The following is a 21346-nucleotide window of genomic DNA, read 5'->3' as shown; positions in this document are numbered from 1 at the left end:
CATGGAGCTCCATGAACAATCCAATATTATGGAATAATTCCCAATCATTTAAATGATGCTCAGAGTTTTGAAATGTCACATTTCAATCATTACTTTTCTTGCATTGTGAAAACATATCTAGATACCAGCATGCCAACTACAGTCACACCAGTCTCCTACACAATTTATGGAAGATTCCTCTATTTCTGCAGCCAAAAGCATTTTAATTATGTGACTCATTAAAAATTGTCCTGTCAGCTATTTCCTCGTTTAGAGAGGGAAAAATCACTGCTTAAATATCTGTTTTAAACTCAGCTGCACACTATAAGAAAGCAGAACAAACAAGTCCTCAGACAGAGTGATGTAAAATTATTATGAAATTCCCATTTTGTGCCATTAGGTGTACAGCCATAATATAAAAGCATGCAATTAAATGTTTTCAAATTCTGCTCTACTCCCAGGTGGAGTTTAACTTTTGCTCTGAAAAAGGAGGTTCAAGGCTCCTGTTTTCAATACCTACATGCTCACCAAATCCCCAGTTCAGCCCTTCCAAGATAATGCAAGCCAGTTTATTCTCCACTGCTGTCAGGCTGTAATTTAACAGCCAGTCACGGATCAGGGCTATCTCTGATGAAGAAGGCTTCCACAGGTACAGGGGCAGTTCTTTAAACAGATACAAAGAAACCTTTGAGGAAAGGGAGCAAAGAGTGAAATCAGTACTCCGTACACAACAATAATCAGCACTGTGCTCTGCAATCTGAAAGAGAGGTATGACCAAAAACCCCACAGAGACCTCTTTAACACATCCATTCATAACAACCTGGTATGGCCTCTTAGTTTAACTGCATGTCTGATTTAAATGATTTAAATAGACATCAGCACTTACCATCCCCACCTTCTCAATGGTCTCTCTAATCCGATCCAGCAGTACAGAAATAATCTGTGTGTGGATGCTGGCAATGGCTCCCAAGAGTTCCCGACCAACCTTGGAAAACGTCTCTCTTGTGGAAAGACTAACATAGGACACCTGAGAAGATGAGCAGGGAGAAGTTACTGCTTCTGGCTGACCTCCACTAACATGGAAATAAAATGTCTTTTGGAAAACACAGGATTAAATTGCTCTTGGTTGTCGCAGACAAAGTGGATAAATGCCCATATGAAAAGTGAAACTGACTGCCCTAACAGACCAGGGAAGTAAAAACTGTCCAAAACTAAAATACAGGAACAACACAGCCACAGGCACTAAAAAAAAATCTCACCAAAAACAACAGAAGAAACACCACATAAGGAATTCCAGAGCTACAAGTTAGGCCTGCATGAGAAATACAAAATAAAATAAATGTATTTTTATTTATTTGTTTCATTCTGGCTTCACTTACAGAAAAGCTGTTCTTTTTCCCAAAAAAACAAGTACTTCAGGCAATTTTAATTCAGTGCCTTTTTAAAAAGTAGCACTTTTTTAATTCCATGGTAGAACAAACTACAGAAGCCATGAAAGCTTCACACCTTCCACTGTTACAAATACAAAGAGCATTTTCATTCTTTTTCCTGAATGGACCAGTAACATTACTCACCTCATATATCTCCAAAACAATGATTTTGATAAAATCCTCATCAACATCAGCCCGTTTGGTTTGTGCCATCTGAGCAAATGTGGTGAGCAGACAAATTTCTTCTGAGCAGTTCATTGACTGGAGATACTTTTCAAACTGTGCAAGGTGCTCTGGATCTACAAAAAAATCAAGTGAAAGAAACATGATAAAAGTGCAATAGGACTCACATCAGCAGCATTTATGTAGTTATTCACTCAAATCCCAGAGAAGTGATCTGTGGAGATCATTCCATGCCAACTACAAATAAAAATTTGGCAAATATCTAGCCCAGATCTTGATTACATCCAAGACCTACAAAGAAAGACCAGCTATAGATTCCCAAAAACAACACAAGAAGAAAACACTGGATGCACTTGTTTAGAATATATCTCTGAAAACAGAGAACCTACACAACCTATCTCTGAAACTGAACATTCACAAGCAGGAAGGGTAAGATATGCTTTCACTCAAATTCAAGGCAGGTTTCCTCTTTAAACCCTAAAGAGATATTGCCAAAAGCAAATAAACATTCCATCCCTCAAATTCAAGGCAGGTTTCCTTTTTAAACTCAAAAGAGATACTGCCAAAATCAAATAAACATTCCATTCCTCAGGGTGTGGGACAACAGGAAGATAAGGCTACAAAGGAATCTGTACAAGGCTTTAATTTTTTTTTATTTCTTCCAAATAACTTTAAATAATCTGTGCAGCAAAACAAGCACTGAAAGTAGCATTTGAGCTGTAAAATGTTTTGAAGAGTGAACTGCCTTCTCTGAACCACAACATGTGATTTTATCATAGCAGCTGAATATACAGAAAAAGCATCCATTGTGCACTCAGCTACCTAACCTGAACGTGCACGTGCTCAGTGTGCTTGTGATCAAACACTTGCACTCAGATTACATTCTATTTTAAGGGCTTTCAAGAATTTTGCAACTCTACTCCAACCTGAGAAGGTCAGACCTGTACAGGCAAAACAGCTCATGGAACAGCATGCTAGAGGATTGTGCAATTTAAGAAAACAGTTTCTTCCAAACAGTAAGAGAAACCACACTGCTGATAGATACAGCAGGCAAACAGGGGTGCCTCATCCACTCACTTCCATTCCTTAATCCTATTTTTTTAGCCTAATGCTGAAGTTACAGATTACTCTTTTCCCCCTTGTACTTCAGGTTTTTTTAACATGATGCAGGACATTAAAAATGATCACATCATTATTGTATCTAAAGGCACAGCAGGGTGACCCATAGTGGGGAGAAGGGGTCAGCTGTGGGTCCACACTAATCTCAAACCCACACCAAGTTATAGTCTGAGACTGAAGATGGGGACAAGGAATAAGGGAAGCAGAGAGACTCCACCCAAATCCTGTCATCTCACAGTGGAGAAGTAACATCTTCACCATCCACTTAGTACTTGACCCTGTTCCTTTCCTCCAATCACACAATTCAAGTTCAGGCCACCCTAAAAATCACTGACTTCTCAAACCTTGATACTGGCAGCAAGGAAATTGTGACCACAAATAAACTCATAGTATCCTTGAATTAAAGGGTTATTAAATATTACCTAATTTAAAATCACTGTCATGGGATTTTACATCCAAGAGCTACATCCCCTGCCATGGGATTTTAAATTCACTAGAACAGAAAAGATGCTCCTGATGCCTTAACATTTTAGCTTTTATATTTTTCATATACTTTTATTCCTGCAATTCTTTAGGGTATAACTCTCGACTCCATATATACTGTTAGCTACTGCTTTTCCATTTTGGTCAGACTAAACAATTCCTCCCTAGGTCTGGGAATCAAGGGAATATGGGAATCAACCTTACTGCCTCAGACCCTGAGAAATGTAAACAAAAGTAAATTGGGGGACAGCAACCTTGGGGTAAATGACTTCATGCTCTGAAGCTGTAATTGGAAGATTAACCCCCAATATGCAAATAGACCAGACTTATAAAAGTATGAAAACCCATGACCCACTGTTCGGTTTGGGTGTAGCCCCTGGGCCTACATCTGCCCAAAATGTACCTGAAGGCCCTTCAATAAATATAACTGCTTTTTATTCCCTTAATTTTGTCCAGCCTCTGTTTTTAGATAATCCCAAAAGGGCATTATTCCCATCCCTATGGATTCGATGTCTAAAGCTTCCATCAATTACCAAGGCTTAATTCCACCTGTAGATTCATCATCCTTTTCTCATGCTTAATTTGGGAGAAGAAATCACTAAAAAAGTTTCTCTCTCAAGAGAATGTTAATGTCATGGTCTTCCAGGGTGCAAATTACAGAAAATTAAGCATTAATTTGTTAAGTGTCAGTTAAAAGAAAATATTTCAGATTAGAACTTTCACTATAAGAACTGTTGATATTCCCTGTCTAGACACTGGTGAAAAACAGTATTATGCTGACAGAAGTCACTGAGGAGAATGAAAAAGATAAAAAAATCCTGCATCAGCATACCAGGGACTTTGAAACAAAAGTTAGCTAGAAGCAAAACAGTGTTTGATAAGATAATTATATTAAAATTGAAAAAGATAATTATATACTTTTTAAAAATCTGTGTTTGTTACTGCAATCCATAATAGGTGCAGTAAAAAATTTCTAGCAAAACCAAAAATAAAGAAGTTCTACTGGCACAGTGTAACAGAAACTGTTTTGGCTGGCAAGTGCTTATCAGATCAGCACTTCATCAAGTGCACACAACTACAATCCTGGTATCTCTCTCCCTTTCTGTGTACATCACCTTAAATTACCTGAGATTGCACAGAGTCAAGATACTCAGTAGCCTCTCAGAATCACCATTTTCTCCTGCTTCTCCATGAAGTTTGGGCACATGGGGTAACAGCTGTCTGGGACACCAGCCAGCTGAGAAGTAAAACTGACAAAAATGAGATCTGCTCTCCCTGAAGACAGCAAAGAAGCTGTAAGTTAGGGAGCAACAAACTGTTTGTTTACCTGGCCCCCTATCAATCAAGTCCTAAAATATTATCCATGGATGCAGCAGCAGAAGGAAATTAGCATTCCAGCTGGCCTCTAAATAGTTCTACTATAGCTGAAGACACCATGTTCACCATGGAGATCAACATGGGACAAAAGTCAAGAGCAAATAAAAATAAAGCCACTTAGGACAAGAAATGCAAAAAGAAGGCTTGAGATAAAGGAAACATAATTGGGGATGATAACCAGTCTCCCACAATGTGAATTTCTAAAGCCAAAATTAACAAGTTCAGTGGGAAAAAAAGGACGACTCTAAAAACACAGAGGACTATCAGCAGCTGACCCAGTCACAAAAAAAAAAAAAAAAAAAAAAAAAAAAACCCACAAAAAAAATCCCAACAAATAAACCAAACCAAAAAACTGCCACACCAACCCTACATGATACAGAAGTCTGTACTTAAGGATTTAAAACCTCCAAACTCTCCAAATACCGTTGAAGGTCAAGATGGGAAGTCATACAAGAATACACAAGAGGTACCTCCTGCATGTCACTCCTGCAGCTCTGAGACCACCACAGAGAAAACTAGGACAGTAAATGTATCAGCTGCTGTTAAAATGACAATTTGGGCAAACAGGTACTGGAAAGACATGAATGGCCCAAGACATTTCAGCAGCCACTGGACCAGTCATGCTGCCAAAGGTGCATTTAACAATGCAACCCGCAAAGAGTTAAACCCACAGCTGATGCAGAAGCAGTTGAATGAACTAGAATTGGTTCTGTGTGGGGGATTTTTACCTCTGAGTCTTTGCTTGTAGTCAGCAGGCTGAAGAGTAGAGCAGAGCTGTTCTAGGTGCTCATTCTCAGCACAGTGCATGACAAAGAAGAGCCTCCAAAGCATGCTGCTGGACAAGGTCCCATAAGGCATCTCAGACATGAATAGCCAGACTCCCAACCTATTGGATTTGAAGAGGCAGTTAGGAATGGTTCCACCCGAACAAATCCCAGCACTTGGAAAGGAGACAACTCTGGCCCACATCTCTGCTATATAACAGAATTAGGAATGTAAGAATGTGTATTAGCACCTCAGATTCTCAGCCAACCTTACTGTGGACTGACCAAGATTTCAGAGCTTCTGTCAGTTGCTGCAATTCATGTCCTAATTCCTCCCCACCTTGATGCTACCAATGCACTGGAAAATCCTACTTATTTCAGTCTTGTTTAAAACTTCAAGTATTTAAAGCTACTCCAAATCCCTGTTACAAGTATTCAACTCCTCCAAAACTAAGCCAGTGAAGGGATTACCCACCTTTTTGCCTTCAGAACATGTAGAACAGCTCTAAAAAACAGCTCATCAAACTCCAGTTGCAATTTCTCCACAGAGTAGGGATGTTCTACCAATCCATATTGTTTATTGCCACTAACATATTGGGCCCAGTGGTCACTCACATGACACAGTGTCATCCTACACAGCAGAACAAACAAGTCGAAGAAGGATCATAAAGTATATCATCACCACAGGAAAACACAGACCAGGGCAACCAGATTAGGGTCTAGACACATGAGACATATCCAACATTTTGCGTTCTGGGTTCCAGAGGTTTCTATATAAATTGTATCAGTCAAATATCTGTGTTCTCTTTCCTTGGTTTTGCAAGCTCACAAGGCATAATATTCTGTCACACCAAATTAGTTTGTGTGTGACCTTTGGAGCCTTAAGGTAACTGTACAGGATGAAATGGCAGAAAGCTCATACAAAAATAATTACACTGAGAAAGCTACTGCCTTCATAACACAAAGAAAAAGATGGATTTTGCTTCTGATTTTTTTATTATGTTGAGAATACACTCATAGAAGCCATGCAGAGTAAATGATAGAGATTTAAAAATTAAGAGCAGCATTTAGGCTTCAATTACATTTACTTACTGCAACAATAGGACAATTTGCAGGAAGCAAACTAAAAACCCCAAAACAATTCTGGGCAACAACAGAAATAAAACAGTAACATTGGTTATAGATAGGGGAAATTCTCTTTGCTTGTTTCAGTGATTACCCAAGACAAGCCTAACAACATCACTAATGGAAGTCAGTCTGGTGTTCCACAGCTAACCTGGCTCCTTTGCATCCACAGCATTTAGATTTTGCAATTCCCCATTTTAGCTTCCCAGACTGGCTAATATTGAACTGACCAAATAGAGGAAAACCTATCTGAGAACTGTTTGTGTGGGGTTTGGATTTTTTTGGTTGTTGGATGTTTGGTTCTGGGGAATTTTTAAAATCTAATATATGTATAAAACATATTCAATCACACCACAGAGAAAAAAAATCTCTTACTTGATGAGCTGACCAATTCTCTTCACAAACTGTCGGTATCGTGCTCTGTTAAATGTTTCTAATCCCACAGACAGAAGTTCCACTAAGGAATTTGCAAAGGCAAAAATCTTCATCATCTTCTGGGGAGAAGTTTTTTCAGGAAAATAAGCACCTAAGATGGAGACATAAAAATAAGAGTCAAAAAAAAAAAGAGTATGAATTCTGGATTTTTAAGTAACTTAACAAGCATTCAAAGCAACAGTTCACCATATTGTGAACTGAAATGTATGCTTTGTTTATTAAATGAACAATAAATACCTGCTATGTATGACAGTACAAATAAACTATGCAGGTAGTAAACTTCTGGCAAGCAATTACAACTAAGAGGTGAGTGGGAAATACAGTTCTGAAAGCACTTTTGGGAGTAAACAGACAACCAAACCCAAACTAAGGGAAAAGGCTCTAATGTTTTGCATATTGCTATGAGGTTTTAATTTATCCCATACACATGGCATATACTTCCATCTCCTCTCTTTAGCCTGCAAGCTGTTGCACAGGTTCATTATTATTTTTCTCAGAGAGTTTCATAATACAGCAGCACTCTTGGCAGTGGCAGTCATTAATACGTTTAGCATAAACAAAATGAAGAATTACTCTCTAGCAACTGATTTACCTTCAGACGTAAAACCAAGGAACTGCTGAAAGAGTTCATGAAATGGGAACTGTGACAACAGAGCAATCAAGTCGTCTTCCAAGAGTAGAATCCAGCTTGTTTCAGGATCCTCATCCTATAGACAAATACAGGTATTTTCTAGCTCTACAGTGAAACCAATAGTAAAGGGCTTCACTATTGTACTAATTACAGTTTTATTAGGAGTAACTGAAGTATTTTAATTCTCTCTGCTAATACTCACTACTGTAAGTTCCACTCTCTTCAGTTATACCACAGTGATAAAATAAGACTAAAATAGAAGCAAATTCAAATCATGCTTTTTAACTTAAAAAGTCAGATTTTCTTCATCCATTTCAGAAAAATCAATGAGTTTGAACAAAACCGTATGTGGGAACTCAAAATGTCTCTCAGACATTTTTAGAGGTTCCAGGCCTTGGTCAGAGGCATTCTAGACCCTGGCAGACAGCTGAAAAACAGCTGTGATTTTGAGTTTGAGCCATGGAATGAATTACCAACTTTGGAGGTGGAACAAGCACTCACAAAAGGTTAGATAGTATAGTATAAGTAATTACAAAATAGAGGGGAAATTTTTTTAGTATTGTACAGGGGGGTTTTAACACATGTACAGGGGGGTTTTCACTTTGTACATGGGGGTCAGAAGTTCTAAGATGGAGGAAAGTGGGCTGATCCTGTTCTTCCTCCTTCTTTTTCCTTACCTCCATGTTCTTGGTGATGTTGGCACTCACAGATTGGTTTAGAGTAGAAAAACACTTGGCAATGTAGGTAGTAGGTATTGGGGAATAACTGTAAACATGTTATACGTAATATAAAAGATAGCAGCAGCCCTGGGCGGAGAGAGAGACGAAGAAGACAGCAGATAGAGAGGATGTCAGGGTGTGTGTGTGCCTCTACCCAGGCTGCTGCTCAAATAGCCACAGTCCAAGAACATAATCTGTTAGATAACTAGCAATAAACTGCCTTGAGACCGAACAGCTAAGCCTGCGGAGTTCTTCTTTGGAAGCACGGGTTGGAGGAGGAATTTCACCACCACATGAGACCCCAGAGCAAGGCCGGGGTTCTCACACCATAAAGGACAAAACAAAGAGAAACAAAATAAGTCATCTGCTGTACCTCTTCTCCTCCTTCATCTACCAGAGTCCAGTTCCCAGATTCCTTTCCAGAAGAAGAGGAATTTTTCCTTTCAATTGGTTTCATATGGCACATGAAGTCCACACGATTTCTGGTTTAAAGTGAAAAATCAAGTGTAAAAAATTAGAAAATTCAAAATTCTGAATTCAGTCACGATTTCTGGTTTAAAGTGAAAAATCAAGTGTAACAAAATAGAAAATTCAAAATTCTGAATTCAGTAATCTTTCAAATAAGGAAAGATATTAAAAAATCCAGATACAAGAGGAAGAAAATAGCAAGTAAATCAGAAAAATGCCTTGCAAGAAAGGCCCTGGGGGTGCAGGTGCCAGCAGCTGGATACGAGCCCAGGGTGCCCAGGGGGCAAGAGGCCAATGGCCCCTGGGCTGCCCCAGCCAGGGTGTGACACAGCCCCAGGGCAGTGCCCGTCCCTGTGCTGGCACTGCTGGGGCACCTCCAGTGCTGGGGACAGCTCTGGGCCTCAGGCCAAGGGAGACACGGAGGGGCTGGAGCATGTCCAGGGCAGGGAACGGAGCTGGGGAAGGGGCTGGAGCCCCAGGAGGGGCTGAGGGAGCTGGAAAGGGGCTCAGCCTGGAGAAAAGGAGGCTCAGGGGGATCCTGTGGCCCTGTACAACTCCCTACCAGGATTGCAGTGTCCCCTTGGGGATAGTCAGACTGGATTCTGCTCCCAAGTTACAAGTGACAGGACCATAAACAGCCTCAAATTGCACTAGAGGAGGTTTGGATTAGATATTACGGAAAATTTTTTCATGGAAACTTGGTCAGGCACTGCAACAGATTGTTTAGGACAGTGGAGGAGTCAACATCTCTGGAAGTGTTCAGAAGGCTTGTGGATGACGCACCAGAGGACATGGCTCAGCAGTGGACACAGTAATTCTAGGTTAAGGGTTGGACTCAACAACCTTGAAGGTGTTTTCCAACCTAAACAATGCTGTGATTGTAAATGACTCTAGGATAACCTGGTTCCTGACATGCAGGAGCTGTAACAGACAAGCTTCAGCTCTTTTACCAGTAAGAGCAGACCCTGTGGAGGATCTAAGTTCTGGTATCAACATTTAGAGCAGCACCCCAGACACATTAAGATGGCCCTTGTTCCAAACACAACTATCAAAAGGCACTGGCAACACACATTCCCTCAGGATACACTGATGTCCCCAGGCAATTCTAGAAATTAAATGTAAAAATAAAACCCTTTAAAATAACAGCTTTCAATAAACAAGACTCTCATTTAACCTGGACTGAAACTATGAAGATCATAGTGACAACCCTAAATACCAGCAGATTGATTCTTTGACTTCAAAACTTGGGCAGAAGGAGAGGAAAATTATGTATTTTATCTGGAGAACATAACCGCTTTCACTCATGACTAATTTAATTAACTAGCTTCTCCAAATATTACATTCCTACTAGATTAAAAAAAAGAAAATTAAAAGGATGAAAAATACATCAAAATATCCAATCAGTGTGTACACCAGTTCAACCCCTTTACTCAGGGGATTCTACTGCAGAGACAGTATAAAAAACAGGCCATGGTGCAAAGCAAGAGATATTTCAGAAGTCACAGTTATAAAACCTGGGTGGGTTTGTCAGTATTCACAAGCTATTTCACAGCTGAAAGAAAGCTGCATCACACTGTGTACAGCACAAGGAGATACTGCCAAGGCTGAATTTTAGGATGAATGAGTAAAAAAAGTTTGGATTAAACTGTGAATCTGTTTGTGCCCACTTTTATGACTTTGCCTGCAATGAACTTTCAGAGTTTTACAAATAATTTGTGTTGTGTCCTCTACTCTTACATAATCAGAACATATTTATAAAATCACGTTTATACTTACTTGACAGGAGACATAAGCAAGGCAAGAGATTGCATGAAATGAAATACACCTGATGGGTTACCAAAGACTTTGATCTGAAATTAAATGCAAAAATCTAAGTAAATCCAAACAAGCAAAGGGCAAATTGTTCTTAGCAGAGAAATTACATTTCTTACTAGCTTTTTGATAAGACTTAAAAGAATCTGTAAAATACAGCATCCACACTTTGGACAAAGTATTGCCATGGCAAAATATTGTTACTTATCCAAAAGAATTACTTAGAAAAATTAAAAGATCAAAACCTCCATAAAAAAACCACAACTTCTCTCTTTGTGCCATATGTAGCTCTAGGCACCAGGGTAATTCAGAAACTGAGCACAGGGTTACCACATTAGGTTAATTAGACTCAGTGATATTAAGGGTCTTTCCCAAGCTAATTTATTCTATTCTACACTTCTATTGCATTGTTTGCCTTTCCTGTTAGTGTAATTGAAGCCCTTTTCCTGTGACTAGATTTACAACGATTTCTCCTCTTAGAAGAGCAAATATGTTCTCTGAAAGAACACCCTGGTGCCTTTGGACAGCTGCACTCGCTCCGACCTAGACAAAGTGAACCCTTTCCTTTATCCCTGAACTTTCCAGGGAAATCAGTCCACTTCAATGTATAGGATATGAAAAAATCTGTTCCTCCTGATCCCTTACACATCACAGAGCTGACTCCAATCTCACTTTTTATATACAGCTGCTGCTTCAACTCCAAATATGCTCTCCACTTTTTGGAGAACACTCCCAAAACCTGGTGCATAAGGCCTTGACTCCCTCTCATGGAATCTCTCCAGTCAAAAGTGAAGGGTGCTCCCCTGTCAACCTGCATATGGTTGGCGTAACATGGAAAAATGTATTCCCTGACAAACCCCTCAAGGTCACCATGATTCCACATATCTAGAAAGGCAGTGTGGGTCACGAAGAATTAAGCAGGCAGAAGACATTCTCCTCTCCTAACCATGCCACTCCCACTCCAACCTGCTGGCAGTAAAGAATGAAACATTCACACCTGAATGAATGGACAAGCCCACTCGCTGATGCCAGCTGGACACCGAAGGATGTGGTTGAAGAGGAAGAGATGATCACCTGGACAGCCAATTCTCTGCAGCACAGACACCTAGAGGGAAGTATATTGAAATCAAGTAAATAATTTTGAAGTTCATTTCCTTACAGTCTTGCTAACTAGAGTAATACTGTTCATGTCTCACACTTTCTAACAAACCTAAATTTTCAGAGCATGTTACAGAAGAACAATATTTAAAATCTGTTTGCTTGCCTTATGAGCTACAAACTGTTTGCTTTGGCATAAAGTAATTATTTTCATACAACTGCATTAAAATCTAATTTATTTAGAAATTGGCAAGAACAAAAGTTTTTTCAACATGACAAGTCTGACCAGTTCTAATTTCAAAATAAGTAAAAGCACAATGAGTATTATTAAATTCACTGTGAGCACTATTGGCTGCTCAGGTGCCAATCCTCATTAATGGTTCTTGACTTATCAGCCAAGGGAATCAATTCTAATGATCTGCTAAGCGATTCTGTTCCTCAAGTGGAACAAACCCCACCAAAAAAACCACCGCCCATAGGCAAGGAAGTCCTCATAGCCAGACTTCCAGAAATTATTCCAAATTCATCCTGTGTGTTGGATCAGATATATCCATGTCTAGTTCCTCACCAGTCTCTGCAGCCACATGAGAAGGTCACTGTGAAACTGAGGATCTTCAATAACCCTGCGAGTGAAGCTGAAAAGGACACTGATACATTCCTTCAAGTGGCTCAAGTCTGAAGAGAGATTTTCTGTCTGCTTCAAAACTGTAAATTAAAAACAGAATAAATGAAGCTTTGACAAGAAGTAGCAACATGAACAATGGTTTTGTGCTGGATATAAAACTGCTCTCTGTATCTGCAGACACCAAGACATTTCAACACAGCTGCCTGCTAAATCTGTCAGAAGAGAATACTTAGAGCACTTTGTTTCATCTTATAATTAAGCTCTGGACACTAATTATAAGAAGAAGATACTGTGGTTACTCTCACAAAAGGCCTTCCCTCAACATCAGCTTTGTAAGAACCACCGTTTACTATGCATATAAACTATCTGGGAGGTGGAGTGCAATGGGAGGAGCAGTAAGAAAGAAAAATATCTGGGGCAGGAGGAGGAGAAATACTTTAGCTAGAAGATTATATTGGTACAAATTCAAACAAAACATTCAAGATGAAAACCAAAGATAATTCTAAATATTAAGAGATTAAGATTTCAAATGGCCTTTCAAGAGGAAATAAAGAAGGAAAAGCATTCTTAGAATTGGCAAAAAAAAAACTGTATTAGATATTGCCTTCGACAACAAAATATTGGGAATTTAGTTATCCCATCCACACAGTGTTTCTGTACAGTAATCAGTGTCAGTCTGCAGCTCAGACAGCAGAAGTCACCCCTGCATTCAGCTTTTACTGCCCAGGTGATAAAGTCAAGGGAATTGGACATTTTCCTCTGAGAAAAAGGTTTCACTGATCCTTGCATAAGACCAACAGTTTTTTGTAACAGAGGAAAAACACTCTAGTAGACAAATTCCACCACAAGAGTCCGAAACTGCAGCCACACAAGGCACTGGACACCCTGACAAGGACTGGGAGCAGCCCAGACCAGCAAACACACCTTGCTCTTGCTGCTGCAGGGCCACAGATCTCAGCAGGGACGAGCTGCTGAGCAGCCTGTAAACATAGGACTCCACTTGCAAGCGGGACAGCACCGAAGTGTAGGAGTGCAGTGCCAGAGTCTGGTGTACGTGCTCTGCTTTGGCCTCAAACAGCTTCTTCAGCTCCCCCAGCACACTCTCGTTTAGCTCCACTGTCTGGTAGCGGTGGTGACCTGTCACCTTGCACTGGTCTGCACACACACCCTGAAAAGAGAGCAAATATTTTATGTCAGCAGTTCTGACATTTTGCCAGGTCGCCCTAAATGAAATCAATTATGACATAACCCTCTCTTAAACAGATTTCAAGGCTTTCATAAAAGGGGACATTTCATAAATGGAAAAGACAAATATTTGGCAATATCCAATGTGCTTTTTAGAGGTACCAATCACTGAAGATTCATATTCTTGACTTCTGAAGAAAAAATATTTTATAAACCCTCAGTAACTCAGGTTTGGCAACAGCCAGAAGTTAGTTGCCTGCAGCACTGAGAGATGTGAACAAAACCAGGCATCTCACTCCCAGTGACTGCACCTGCTTCGTAATTTACAAATTTCCATATATATTTGGACCTGCTATATTAAAGCTAAAACAATCACTGGAACAAGATAAATATTTCCCAAACTCCCAGGACGGATAATTTGCAGTAATTCCCTACAGCATGTTTAAAATGTCTTCCTCTGCCTCATCTCTACCTCTTCAGCACAAGAAAAGCAGAATAAAGAACATTATTGTTATTCTTACAATAAATAACATTCCTGTTAATCTTTTATGCAATCAGGAAACATTCCTAAGAACCACTACTGTGAAAGCTTACCTTGAAAGCATCCCTGTGTTTCCTAAATTAGTAGAATAAGAACTTCAAATTGGTATAAAGACAACAATTATTCTGTAAACACAGTAAATATATAGTAAATTGGTATAAAAGCAAGTAGCAATCTTACACAACTCTATGGTGATTTTAGAAGATACAAGAGTAAAGCCAAAATTGCTTTTGGTACAGAAAATGATCGCTGCAAACCTTAGAATCCAGTGAGGTTAAGTGTTATTGCCCAAGAAAAAGGAATTAATTCAGATGTGTTCAGTTCCTCAACTCTGATGAACTGCACTCACTGAAACAGTAAAATCTACCCTATGCATGATTATCTTTGGACAATTTTGATGATGTGTGAGCTACAAACAGCACCAGAACAGTTTCATTCACTCCCAGTGTAATACTGAGCTCCAAAGGCAAGTGTCACAGAAGGAGTCTGGGAGAAAACTTTTCTGATGTGTGCCCCAAAGAGCTCCATAAAGCTCTCTGGTTTGCAGACGAAAATGTTACAGGGTACCATGCCCATTCTGGAAGTAAGAAAAAACACAGCTACATTCATAGGACAAGTTACTGCAAGTAGACAGCCCAAATGCTCCCTCTGAGCTATGGGGCTGCTCCTGAGCACAAGTCAAGCTCCCCTGCAGCTGCCACTCTGACAGCAGCAATGACATCAATGGAAACTGTCCCTACAGCTGGCAGCAGGCCAGGCAGGACATCACTGCTACAGTCACTTCACAACTGTCCCCTGTATCTGCTTGGAGTGCTGTGAAACTTCACCTAACACCACAGACAGAACTGGGTGTACACAACTTATCCTTTCTGACTCCAAAAGAAATCACCAACATATATCCCACTGCCCTGAACACGTCAGAAGTTAAAAATCAAGCAACAAACTGATTCTAGTCTCAAAAGGATGATATTCTGAAGTACTGGGGGTCAGTGGAGAGACAGAAACCAAAGGCAATAATCTCTCAACATGGAACTTTAGAGACAGAGGAAGTCCAGAGGAAACAAAAAAGTCAGTAAGAGGACTGGAGTCCCCTTCTGATGAAGACAAGCTGAGAAAGTTCAGCCTGAAGAAGAGGAGTGTAGAGACCTCACAGCACCTTCCAGTACCTGCAAGGGGCCTACAGGGAAGCTGGACAGGGATTCTTTATCAGGAACTGTAGTGACAGGACAAGGACTAAAGGGATTAGGCTGAAACAAGGGGAAATTTAGGTTAGATATTAGGAAAAAAAAATCTTTATTGTGAATAGTGTGGTGAGACACTGGCACAGACTGCCCAGGAAGGTTGCCCCAGTCCTGGCAGGCTGCTCAAAGCCAGGTTGGATAAAGCCTTGAACAACCTGATCTAGTGGGAGGTGTTCCTGCCCATAGAAGGCAGGGTTGGGATTAGATGATTTTTAAAGTCACCTCCAACCCTTTTACAACAAAACAGTTTAACTACGATAAACCTGGCAAGTAAAGCTAATTCCTGAATAGTTTGGGTTCAAAAGTAGATTCAACAACAGCACCTGCACAGTTTTCTGTTGTTCCTTCAAAGTCCACAATCTCCCCTTCACATTTTGGCAGTCTGTTGTCATGGCCTGCAGTTCTGCCTCAGCTAAGAGCAGCTGCTTTCTGCAGCGCATGTAGTTCAGGAGCAGCTCGTAGAACTCATGCCTGTCCTGGTGAGCCACACTCTCAAATTCCTCAGCATAGGAGTCAACATTCTCCAGCCACGAACAAGGCTCAAAGATCTTCAGCTGCTCCCTGGTGAATGGCACCAGCTCTGGCTCGGAGGGGAGCTCTGGGTACAGCCTCTCATGGTGCAGCAGGGGCTTTACTGCCATGATGGTGGGCTTCTCGTAGGACAGCTCCAAGGACAGGTCTGGATAAACCGGCCGTGGAACACACACCTTGGATTTCTCAGAGCGCTGTGAGGTGCTGAGAGGAAGCTTCTCTAAAGAGCAGGAAAGAGGATCTCTAAAGTCTTGTCGGTTTTCAGCTCTTCTGCCCTGTACAAAACCCATCACTGACAGAGGGGCAGCAGCACTGGACTGAATAGTACTCCTCAATAAATCAGAATTTCTAGATCCACTATCAACTGCCTCCACAGAGCTCTGAGATTTGTCCAACTTGCTCTTCTCAACATCCCCCACACATTCCTCCTGGGGAGGATCAGCTTTGGCCTCTTCTGCATCTCTGGGAGGCTCCAGAGACACTGCCAGAGCCCCTTCATTTGCTGAAGATAAATGACTTTGGGGGATGTCAGACACATCATTTATAATTCTCCTATTGTCTACTTCATCTCTGAGCTGAATTTCTGTGAATTCTTCAGGATGTTCCACTTGCACTGTCCTGGCTTGAGAAGATCCTTCTGCCATAGGAGGCAGGAAAACATCATCAGGCTCTTGTACCTGGGGCTCCTCACTACTTCTTTTCTTTTTCTCCTAAGAAAACAAAAAATTAACAGTGTCACTGCCAAGTGAATCTCTTCATCTTGCATCCCAAATCCCAACAACACCAAAAGTAGTATTTGTTAGCATTATCACTCCAAAAGCCCTTTTTAAACATATTAGTTTTCATAATATTAAAGATAAAAACAATATACCAAATAAACCTCTGCTCTTTAGCTGCCCTATGAAGACTGTCCACCAGTGTGTGGTTTTGTGCTCTTGCACAAGGCTTCAAAACTTCTAAGCAAAAATCTATAAATATCACAGGACAGATTGTTTCATCAACACAGAAAATAATCAGCCTAACAGATCCCTGACACCTAAGAAGAGTTACTCAATTTCACCTAGTTACAAAAAAAAAAAAAAAAAAAAAAAAAAAAAAAAGAGAGCTACTCTGTGATCTAGAGCCATCTTAAGTTTTACAAAATATATTAGTGACTGGAAAAATATTTTCAAAACAGCAATTTCAGAATAAAGCATGTCTGGAATGTAATACATTCTAAAACCATGGTAACATCTGAACAATTACTGAAATACCTATTTTCAGTATGCAGTACACATTGGAGATGTAGAAAAACTTAACAGTGCCATTAAAATAAATTTAAAATTACAATTAGTTTGAGGCTAAATAATTCCCATAAACCTAATGGAAGGAGTAGATTAGCTTCCTTCCCAAAAGCACAGCATAGGAAATGAACTAAAATATTGATAAACTGTAAGCCATTTACCAACTTGTAAAACAAAGAACTCAAAAAGTGATTAGCCCATCTGTAAATTAAGTAAACTTAGCACTTTATTAGGAGCAAAACTGAGAAGTTAGGTCACAGTGCTCCAGTTTTGGATGACACAGATAATGTAACAATGAACACAGGTGAAATGAGTACAAGCCTTTAATTTGGGGAACTAATAATTGGAAAAAGATTGCAGTTTTGGAAACTTGCTCACAATATCACACATATTTTTACTAAATATCTGAATGTTTTTTTCCTTAAGAGAAAGTATAAATGAAAACAGCTCAAATCAAAGCACTAGCTCACCTTGATCTCAAGGCCAATTTTACTCTGAACATATGGTTGTAGGCCCTGGCTTTGCTTTTATGCTGTTTTCTGGTGTATTAAAACCTGTAAACACTTCTGATCACAAAACAGTTCTGACTCACTAGCTAAAGCTGCAGGTGAGAGGTTAAAAATACATCAGTGCAATTCTTTAAGCTAGGCCTTCTCATAATAAGCATCTCCTGATAATTACCTCAAAGTCAATAATTTCCACAGGATATTGTATCACTAAATTATATTTATACAGTGTATTGATCCACATACTTCACAAACACATGCTGGTCCTCTCCCCTCTACAATCTCAACATTTCCTCTTGCAGACCTCAAACAGAATAAACTCCCTTTATCTCTCAGTATCAGCCTGCATCCCTCCCAGACACAGCTGTTTTTAAAATTTATGATGTGCCTTTCAGTTCTCACTTTCCTAGGCCAAAAAAAAAAAGGAAAAAGGCATAATCATTAAGAGAGTTTTCATCTGAAAAAGAATGAGAGAAATCAAGTTCTGAACATGGAGGAAAATTCGGCTTAAGTCACATGTGAAAGAATTCCAGAATGTTTTGGGTTGGAAAGGACCTCAAAGACTATGCCCTTCCATAGGCAGGGACATTTCCACTAGAACGGGTCACTCCAAGTCCCATCCAACCTGGCCTGGAACACTCCCAGGAATGAGAAAATGGCATTTGCTCATTAGCCTTGCCCATGCCTGATGCTGTTGGTGCTGCACAAGTTCAACTTAGGGGCTACTACTGTCAAAAAGCCCTGGGCTCCATTCCACCACTTGGCAGCTCTGAAGCTGAGCCAGCCTTTCATTCAGCTCACAAGAATTCCAGCTTTTCAAAGAATTACATTACATCTTTTTCTGTGGCATGGGAATGGAAAAGTCCTTAATATGACTGACTTGCAAACTCCATCCTCAGGCACGCCCGGATATTAACAGAGGTGAGCACAACAATAATAGCCACAGAAATACGAGAAATGGGTCAAGTGTAGCACTGGTGATTTCAGAGTTCTCACATGTGACACTTCCAGTGAATTGTTTCACAGTGAATTTCACCTGGAAGGGATGGCTAAAGACTGGAGTCACCAGACACATGTCCTTAATGAAACAGCAGTGTCATCCATTACTCACCACCTTCCTGCAGGGAACCAATTCTCTTAGGCAGCAGTTTGAAGGTTTGACTGCTTTGCACACACCAAGAGGCTGAATCAAAACCAAAACGACACAGTAATTCTTCTGGGATCGCTTTTTCCTGCAATCTTTACTTGCCTTCCATTCAGGAAGCACACCCACATTTGACATTTAGATTTAACCCTGGTTTTACAGAACAGTGGTCAATTAATTCAGTGTTTTCAAAGAGCTTTGACAGTCATGACTTCAATGTCCTTGCTCTATATGACTGTCCACAGGGACGACAAGAAAGAGGTTAAGAAACCAAGGAAAACATTTCCACTATGTCAAGTAGTTCAGATCATTCCCACAAACATTCTGTGTAAAGAAAACAAAGCCTCCAGAAAGCTGCCAGTACTAATATCATGAACAAGGAACAACTCAAAACAGGATAAAAACCCAGGAAGAGTGATACTTAAAAACTGCAGCACCAACTGATGAAGAAGAAGCGGCACTATCATGTGTTACACACGGCATGATGCTCTCAGCATTTCACAACCAAACATAGACAAGATGGAGTATCACAGAATCACTGAATGATCTGGGTTAGAAGGGAACTTAAAGACCAGTGCCACCCCTTACCATGGGCAGGGGCACCTCCCTCTATCCCAAGGTGTCCAAAGCTCCATCCAGCCTGGCCTTGCACACTGCCAGGGATCCAGGGGCAGCCACAGCTGCTCTGGGCACCCTGTGCCAGGGCCTGCCCACCCTCCCAGCCAGCAATTCCTTCCCAATGATCCCATCTGTCCCTGCCCTCTGGCAGTAGAAGCCATTCCCTGTGTCCTGTCCCTCCCTGCCTTGTCCCCAGTCCCTCTGCAGCTCTCCTGGAGCCCCTTGAGGCCCTGGCAGGGGCTCTGGGCTCTCCCTGGAGCCTTCTCTTGTGCAGGTGAACAGCCCCAGCTCCGTCTGTAGGACTCTCCCCCCACTGCAGAAAAACACTGTAAATGCAGGCAAGCTCCACTGCAGCGCATTCCGCAGCTCTCCCACATGTCACAGGACCCCTGAGGAGGGCGTAAAACATAATAAAAATCCTGTTTACATGGTACTACAGCACAAGGCCTGTCACAACCCTCACACGCCTGGCAAACACTATAAATCCATGGATACGGAGTTCAGAACAGCAGGAAACAGCAGGAATCCTTCCACGGAACAAAAAAGAAAAAAAGAAACCACAACAACATTACCCACACACGCACCCCCACTCTCCACCCACCACCATTAGAGGCCGCACAAACACGGATGTAAACACGGCCTGGCGCGGCCAACACACACGCGGGTCGCTCCCTCGGCCTGGCGCCCGCAGAGGCCGCCCCGAGCCGCCCTCGCTGCCGCCCTCGCTGCCGCCTTACCTTGGGGCGGGCGCGGCCGCGGCGCGGGGGTCGCACGGCCTCGGCCATGGCCCCGCGCGGAGCGGCACCGGCCGCGCAGCGACGGGCGGCGGGACACGCCCCCGCCGCGACAGCCAATCGCGGGGCGCGAAGGGCGGCGGGACACGCCCCCGCCGCGACAGCCAATCGCGGGGCGCGACGGGCGGCGGGACACGCCCCCGCCGCGACAGCCAATCGCGGGGCGCGACGGGCGGCGGGACACGCCCCCGCCGCGACAGCCAATCGCGGGGCGCGAAGGGCGAAGGGACACGCCCCCGCCGCGACAGCCAATCACAGAGCGCAGCTCCGGGGGCGGGGCTGAAGCCGTGAAAGCGGGACGGGGCGGGGGGACACGCAGACACTCGTGGGGACACACTGATACTCGTGGGGACACACTGATACTCGTGGGGACACACAGACACTCGTGGGGACACACTGATACTCGTGGGGATACACAGACACTCGTGGGGACACACTGATACTCGTGGGGACACACAGACACTCGTGAAGACACACAGGCACTCGTGGGGACACACAGACACTCGTGGGGACACACAGATACTCGTGGGGACACACAGACACTCGTGGGGACACACAGACACTCGTGGAGACACACAGGCACTCATGGGGACACAGATACTCGTGGGGACACACAGGCACTCGTGGGGACACACAGACACTCGTGGGGACACACAGACACTGAGTGGGGACACGCAGGCACTCGTTGGGATACACAGGTACTCGGTGGGGACACACAGATACTCGTGGGGACACACAGACACTCCTGGAGACACGCAGGCACTCGTGGGGACACAGAGATGCGTGGGGATACACAGGCACTCGTGGGGGACACACAGACACTGAGTGGGGTCACACAGGCCATCCATGGGTACACACAGAGTGCCCATGGGATCACACAAAGTGTCCATGGGGACACAGCATCCATAGGGATTCACAGAACAGCCATGGCAGCTGACAGACCATCCATGGGGACACACAAAGCATCCACAGGGACTCACACAGTATCCATGGGCACACAGACCATCTATGGGGACCCCGCAGACCATCCCTAGGTGAGTGGGGCCTGCTGTAGGGACACAGAAAGCAGCCCTAGGGACCCACAGGTTGTCCATAGAGGCTGAGACACTCCATAGATGACCAGGGCCCACTATAGGGACCCAGAGATCATCCACAGAGACATAAAAACCATCCATAGGGACTGACAGGGGGACACACAGACTGCTGTAGGGACCCATAGACTGCCCAGAGAGACTTACAGAGTCTGTAGTGAACC

General features: G+C 42.3%; 1 protein-coding gene across 7 annotated transcripts in view; it reads right to left on the bottom strand.

The window, feature by feature from the left end:
• EPG5 (ectopic P-granules 5 autophagy tethering factor) overlaps positions 1–20158 on the bottom strand; it is a 56542-nt gene extending 36384 nt beyond the window's left edge. For 3 of the 7 annotated variants that reach the window (XM_085567553.1, XM_085567555.1, XM_085567554.1), the window contains exons 1-15: positions 20035–20104; positions 18647–18718; positions 15539–16456; positions 13173–13416; positions 12192–12328; positions 11523–11630; positions 10490–10563; positions 8619–8727; positions 7488–7602; positions 6836–6986; positions 5811–5966; positions 5300–5457; positions 1554–1708; positions 866–1006; positions 500–664 (exon numbers count right to left, since the gene is read on the bottom strand). In XM_085567553.1, coding sequence (XP_085423679.1) covers positions 500–664; positions 866–1006; positions 1554–1708; positions 5300–5457; positions 5811–5966; positions 6836–6986; positions 7488–7602; positions 8619–8727; positions 10490–10563; positions 11523–11630; positions 12192–12328; positions 13173–13416; positions 15539–16456; positions 18647–18718; positions 20035–20082 — 2751 coding nt within the window. In that variant the 5' untranslated portion in view covers positions 20083–20104. Of the gene's footprint in view, positions 1–499; positions 665–865; positions 1007–1553; positions 1709–5299; positions 5458–5810; positions 5967–6835; positions 6987–7487; positions 7603–8618; positions 8728–10489; positions 10564–11522; positions 11631–12191; positions 12329–13172; positions 13417–15538; positions 16457–17710; positions 18625–18646; positions 18719–20034 lie in introns of those variants that run through there. The other 4 variants (XM_077790117.2, XM_085567557.1, XM_085567556.1 and 1 more) reach the window with 3 other exon arrangements.
• Between the last annotated feature and the right edge of the window lie 1188 nt (positions 20159–21346).

The sequence above is a fragment of the Lonchura striata genome, chromosome Z (genome assembly GCF_050655825.1).
Source record: "Lonchura striata isolate lonStrDom1 chromosome Z, ASM5065582v1, whole genome shotgun sequence".
Lineage (NCBI taxonomy): Eukaryota > Metazoa > Chordata > Aves > Passeriformes > Estrildidae > Lonchura > Lonchura striata.
The sequence above is the reverse complement of the archived record's forward strand: the minus strand, read 5'-3'. Positions and strand labels throughout refer to the sequence as shown.